The sequence below is a fragment of the Bison bison genome, unplaced genomic scaffold, assembly GCF_000754665.1.
Source record: "Bison bison bison isolate TAMUID 2011002044 unplaced genomic scaffold, Bison_UMD1.0 scf7180017864508, whole genome shotgun sequence".
Classification (NCBI taxonomy): domain Eukaryota; kingdom Metazoa; phylum Chordata; class Mammalia; order Artiodactyla; family Bovidae; genus Bison; species Bison bison.
Window position 1 is genome coordinate 4837370 of NW_011495064.1, and position 6249 is coordinate 4843618.

General features: G+C 50.5%; 1 protein-coding gene across 1 annotated transcript in view; it reads right to left on the bottom strand.

The window, feature by feature from the left end:
- The window catches only part of KIAA1211L (KIAA1211-like ortholog), a 72568-nt gene extending 70881 nt beyond the window's left edge, over positions 1-1687 (bottom strand). The window contains exon 1 of the mRNA XM_010829859.1: positions 1398-1687. Coding sequence (XP_010828161.1) covers positions 1398-1471 — 74 coding nt within the window. The 5' untranslated portion in view covers positions 1472-1687. The remainder of the gene's footprint in view (positions 1-1397) is intronic.
- Positions 1688-6249: the final 4562 nt, after the last annotated feature.

Sequence of the window (6249 nt, forward strand, 5' to 3'; positions counted from 1 at the left end):
GTAAAAAAAAAAGATTTTAATGAAACAATAGCAGCGATGGTGACTTTCCTGCATAGGGCTTTGCAACAGTACAAAGATATGTGTTCACAAGGAAGCCTTTGGTTGTTGGGTTCCTGTCCCTATGTAGCAAAAGAAGCAAGTGAGGCTTGGTGGGGGGCGGAGTGGATGGTCTGCCAGGTCTCCCAGCATCCCCCACACCTCCAGATGTATGCTGACAAAGTGGCAATATTTGTTTCCCAAGACCGTCCACCCAGCCCAGATGATGTGCACACATGACCAGCACTTGGCTGGATTGAGGCTGCCATACTGGAATTTTCCATTTGGTGTATGAGACATGCAAGCTGTTTACTTATACTTGCAAATGCATTTCCACCACATTGGAGCTCTGCTTCCCTTTGTACCATCATGGTGGAAGCACAGTGCACCAAAGGCCAAACATTTTCAAAGGATCAGGTCACCTGCAGCAGGGCGAGGTGGCTTTGCAGGTCCACCGGCCTCTGCGCCCTAAGAACTTGGGCAGGCCACCACCCTCCGCAAGTCTGTCAGTTAATAACAAGCCCTTTGGCACCATGTGAAGAGAAAGACAAACACCGTATGACCTCACTTACATGTAGAATCTAAACAATACAACAGACTAGTGAATGTAACGTAAAAGCAGCAGATTCACAGACAGGACAAACGAGTGGTTACCAGTGGGGAGAGGAAATGGAAGCGGTGCACAGGGAGGGGATTAAGAGGCACACACTACTGGGTATAAAATAAGCTCCATGGATACGCCGTACAGCACAGGTAACATACCCTATATTTTATAATAACTATAAATGGAGTATAAACTTTAAAATTGTGAATCGCTATATTGTACACCTATAACTTACATAATATTGTATGTCAACTATACTTCATTTAAGAAAAAAAAAAGAACAAGCCCTTTGGTGCCCTTCGGTGCTGACAGTTAGTTCCAGGAACAATTCTAGTGATCTTTTATGTTGCCCTTTGCTGCCTTCTCTCCACCAAAAGGACACAGACTGTGCCATGTGGATCCACCTTATGCAGGCATGGGATGTTCCGAGGAAAACCCTCTGTCTTCCAGCCCACTTCCCCTCCCCTTCTCTCTTCCTTTCACTCCCCATCCCCTTCACCTTAGCACCCTGCTCCCCTCTGTTTCAATATATGCATGTGTCACAAAGAAAATAAAGAAAATCATTATTTTGTTCCAGAATTCACATAATTGAAGGAGATATATAATATACATAGTGACGTCTGTAAGGAAGGGGGTCATAAATGACCACAGATACTGAAAGTGCCCTCAGGCCCCGGGGGTTGGGGTGCGAGCTCGGGCCCCCCTCCCTCTCAGCCCCTCCATCTACCCCACCACCTCTCAGCTCTCAGGGGCGCACCTGGGCTCAGGCTTGATGCACTGGTAAAAGGCAGCCATCTTCGTGCACATGGAGGGGGCCTTCGGCACTTTCATTCTCCGGAAGGACAGAGGCCTCCCCTTCCCCAAAGGGGCTCTCGGGTCACTCCTGGGTGCAGATCAAGAGCTTTGCTCCCGTTTCCAGAGCAGCACCTCGGGCCCCGAGCCCACGGAAGCTTCTCCCAACTCCTGCAGCCCCGCGGGGCCTCCGGGCAGGTGTGCAGCACAGGGCCCTGGGAGCTCAGACACACAACCACTTCCTCCTTCCCTCCATCCACGTGGACGGCCAGGGTGGGGCTGGAGCTGCCGCCACCTCCCTCTGAGCTGAGTCGCTGCCCAGCTGCTGAGGGTGGAAATCAACAAGCCCAGGCTCTGCCTCCCTGTGCTCCCGACAGAGTCGGGCAAAGGGCACTAATCGCCCCATCTGAGTGAGGGTTCAGGGCCCTGGGGGAATGTCTAACGCCCCACAGCCGTTTGTTCCCTTGCTCTGGCTTTCTCCTTATTCCCTCTTCAAGCTTGTTGCCGCAGGGCCTGGATGTGTTTGGTGATCTTCTTTCCTGGGACCTTCCCAAGGCTCCTCCTTTCAGGCAGGTACCTGCCCCAGGGCTCGCTGTGGCAGCCAGAGCTGCAGCACTCCCTGCTGGTGACCACACAGGGCAGGTGCAGAGACCACGCCCGGCCCCTCCACAAAGCCACCTCCCGGTGACGTCCTCTCTGATGACCTGCAGCTGCCACTTCAAAATAACAGACTCCTGCCGCCCAGCCTCGCAACTGCACCTGAGTTCCTGCAAAGTCTAAAGGCTGCTAACCACATTGTCGGCGGTTTCCAGGCAACGTCTAGAGGGCTGACAGAAGGCTCTGGATGACAAGTGTGGCTCTGTATTATGCAAACTGCGGAGCAGCAAGCAGCAGGGGTGCCTTCTGAAGACAGTGCTGAAGAAGTCCTAGATTCCTCTTCTGTTTTCCGAAACGCATCCATAAAGTTCTGGTCCTTGTTGTTGTTAGTCATGTTTGACTCTTTATGACCCCGTGGATTGCAGCACGCCAGGCTCCTCTGTCCTTCCCTATCTCCAAGAGTGTGTTCAAATGCATGTTGAGTTGGTGATGCTAGCTAACCATCTCACCCTCTGTTGCCTCCTTCTCCTCCTGCCTTCAATCTTTCCCAGCATCAGGGTCTCTTCCAGTGAGTTGGTTCTCATATCAGGTGACCAAAGTATTGGAGCTTCAGCATCAACACTTCCAAAGAAAGTTCTGGTTGACTTGTTTATAATTGAAATAATAAAGCATAACCAGTGTATTTGATGGTAACTAAAGAAAGCAGTGAGTTTAATGAACTTGGGGAAAAACGAGTGCTGAGTGTCCTGCTGGCAGTTTACACCCACCTGCCCTTGGACTCTTCAGAATCTTTTTTTTTTTTATTTAACTTTACAATATTGTATTGGTTTTGCCATATATCAAAATGAATCTGCCACAGGTATACATGTGTTCCCCATCCTGAACCCTCTTCCCTCCTCCCTCCCCATACCGTCCCTCTGGGTCGTCCCAGGGCACCAGCCCCAAGCATCCAGTATCCTGCATCGAACCTGGACTGGCGACTCGTTTCATATATGATATTATACATATTTCAATGCCATTCTCCCAAATCATCCTACCCTCTCCCTCTCTCACAGAGTCCAAAAGACTGTTCTATACATCAGTGTCTCTTTTGCTGTCTTGTATACAGGGTTATTGTTACCATCTTTCTAAATTCCATATATATGCGTTAGTATACTGTATTGGTGTTTTTCTTTCTGGCTTACTTCACTCTGTATAATAGGCTCTCTTCTAAAGATGCTCTCAGCTGCCTGGATGTTGCCAACAGCTCAGCCTTCTCTGGGGAGAGGGACAACAGACTGGCGGGGGTGTCCCTGTCTCCCATGAGGCGAGTCAGGGGCAGAGCAAACCACTGAAGGGTCAGGGATGGGCTTGGCTTCAGGGTGGATGTCTCTGAGGAGTGATCCCAGCCAGTAGCCCTCTCTCCCTACAGGCCAAGTCCAACAGACCCACAGCTGCAACTCACCCCACTGGAGGCCAGCTCAGCACTCAGCGCATTGAACCTAAGCCACCCTGCTGCTCGCTACGGCCAGCCCTGTTCTGGGCCTGGTCAGTGTCCCTGCAGGTCCAGGACGGTGTAAGTGGAAAATCTGATTCTGAAATCAAGGCCTGTACCTCATCCAGCTGTGAGCCCCATGCAGGCAGCTGCCTCCTAAGAAGCCCAGGTCAAGGTCTCTCCTATCACCTGTCCTTGGCAGACATCAGTAATCAACCACAGCCTCATTCTCAGAACTGCTCACCACACAGCCCTCCAGGGAGCTCCTGCCAGTTGCCTGGAGCAGCACTTGGCTAGAAGCCTGTCGACATCATTGGCAGAAATTGCAGTAAATCTATAGAATTGGATTCTCGCCGTGTCTGCCACTAACAAGCTACTAACCAGCTGAATGACTCGGGGCAAACCACTTCCCTCTCTGGGCCTCTGTCCCAAGTCTGATATGAGTGGTTTGAACTCTGATATCTGGCAGGCTATCGGATCACCTCAGGAAAAATAAAGGTCTGTAAAATTGGCCCAAACTTCATTTTTCTGTGAAGATGCTTCTGTTAACCAACAGAGGAAAAGACGTGCTCGAGCTGAGAACATTTATGGAAAATATATTCTCAAAATCTAGTCACTATACTGCTTGTCTGAGAGCCAGAAAAATGAAGAGGCAATGACATCATAGGAAGTCCCTCAGTCTGGCCTGGCTTCCTCGCCTCCTGCTGCCGCCACCCCCGCCCACGCAGCCACACCGGACACTCTGCCAGCAAGGGCATGCCTCACCCACACGCGAGAGTGCCTCTGCCCACGACCCAAGGAACCTCACATTCTTCCTCTGAGCCCCTGCCCACCCACATTATTTCCCCTCCTGGAATGTGAACTTCTTAAGGGAAGAGATAAGCTCTTTTCATCTCTGTAGCTCTGATATCTACACACAGTAGATGCTGGGAAATATTTAATGAATGAGTGAGCCTCATCACCTGCGCTTATAAAAATCTAAGGCCAGGGACTTCCCTGGTGGTCCAGGGATTAAGACTCCACCTTTCCAATGCAGGGGCCCCAGGTTCAATTCCCTGATTGGGGAACTAAGATCCCACATGATATGCGGTGTGGCCAAAAAAATTATAATAATAAAAAAAGGGCAAAATCACTTTTAATAAGGTAATTTGCTTTATTAAGTTCCTCCTAAGGAGGGGGGGGTGGGATTCTCAAATAGTTGGCTTCCGTTTGAGCCATTTGGTAAGATGCTCTGACAAAGTGCTCCTGTGTGATTCAGATGTGTGGGCTGGCTGGGTTTGACATAAATATCTTCCTATTTTGCAATTTGGAGACATCACATTTGGAGAGTGAGGACATGGAGCAATCTGAACACACATTTGGCTCATTATGTGAGGACATCTAATATTCCAAATTTTTCCAGCCTCTCAGTATTTTAAAGGCCTTGGAGAAGCAGCCAAGTTCCCATTTTATTCAATACTGCCGTGATGGGAGGAGGGTGTTGTATATATATATTAATAGATGCCCCATACCAGTTGGTAGTTAATGTGCATAGCTGGTCTCCTCAATCAGATTGCAAATTCTCTAAGAACAATGTCAATCAACTAGATGGTTTTATGTATTCCAAGAAGCCAAATATGCAGTAGGTGCTTAATAAGTGCATAGTGATTAATTAATACAGGGCTTCCCCAATGGTCAGCAGTAAACAATCTGCCTGCAATGCAGAAGACTTGAGTTTGATCCCTGGGTTGGGAAAATCTCCTGGAGGAGGAAATGGTAACCCACTCCAGTTATTCTTGCCCAGAAAATCCCATGGACAGAGGAGCCTGGTGGGCTACAGTCCATGGACAGAGGAGCCTGGTGGGCTACAGTCCATGGGGTCACAAAGACTCAACTAAGCATGTGAGGATATGACGTGACTGATTAATACGGTGCAACACACGAGCCACATCCTCCTGGACTAGCCAGGGCCATCAGTGCACACAGCAACAGGCATGGTACCACAGTCAGTAAGGGAGCACCCATGAAGTCCTTAGCTGACGGATGCACAGGAAAGAGGGAGGTAGACTGTGCAGACACGTGGGATCCCGTGAACAAGTGAGGACTCTGGGAATTTCTCACACTTTACCTCCTAGCAAGCCAAGGCATGATGCCGGCGGAGCTTACATGTGCCAAGAACTGCTGTACATATTCCACATGCATTTCTTCTTTAAATGTCAGCGAAACTGAATATTACGAGCATTCCATCCAAGCCAGGTCACTCGGAGTCATGCACTGGAGGAGGAGTGTCACCAGGTGACGGTCGGCGGCAGCACGAGGCACCAGCACAGGCTCCAGGTGGAGGGTGGAGCCTGGGGGACTCCTGCTTCCAGGTGCCTGCTCCTGGGATGGGTGCAGGCTTTCCTGCTGAAAGGTTGCCAAACAGGCAGGGGGCTCTCTTCCATCTCCACTGAGTCACATTTTTCCCCAAAGGCAAGGGTGCAGCAGCCAGCTGCACCAGAAAGGCAGCCCCGAGTTCCTGGTAGACACAGTCCCACTCAGTCCCGGGCTCTGAGTTCCCGGGCAGGTGGCTCAGGGAATCCTGTGGTCCCGTCTGATATGTCCCCCGCTGAGCAACAGAGGAGAGCACCCTACTGACTGCTCCTTGGAGAGGAAAATTTACCGAGCGTTCTGCTTAATGGCGTGAGGCACCGACAGGCTGACCAACCTGGGACGCTGTGCCTCAGCTGCCTGGAAGCCCACCCCCGGGACAGCTGCTGTGGGCAGG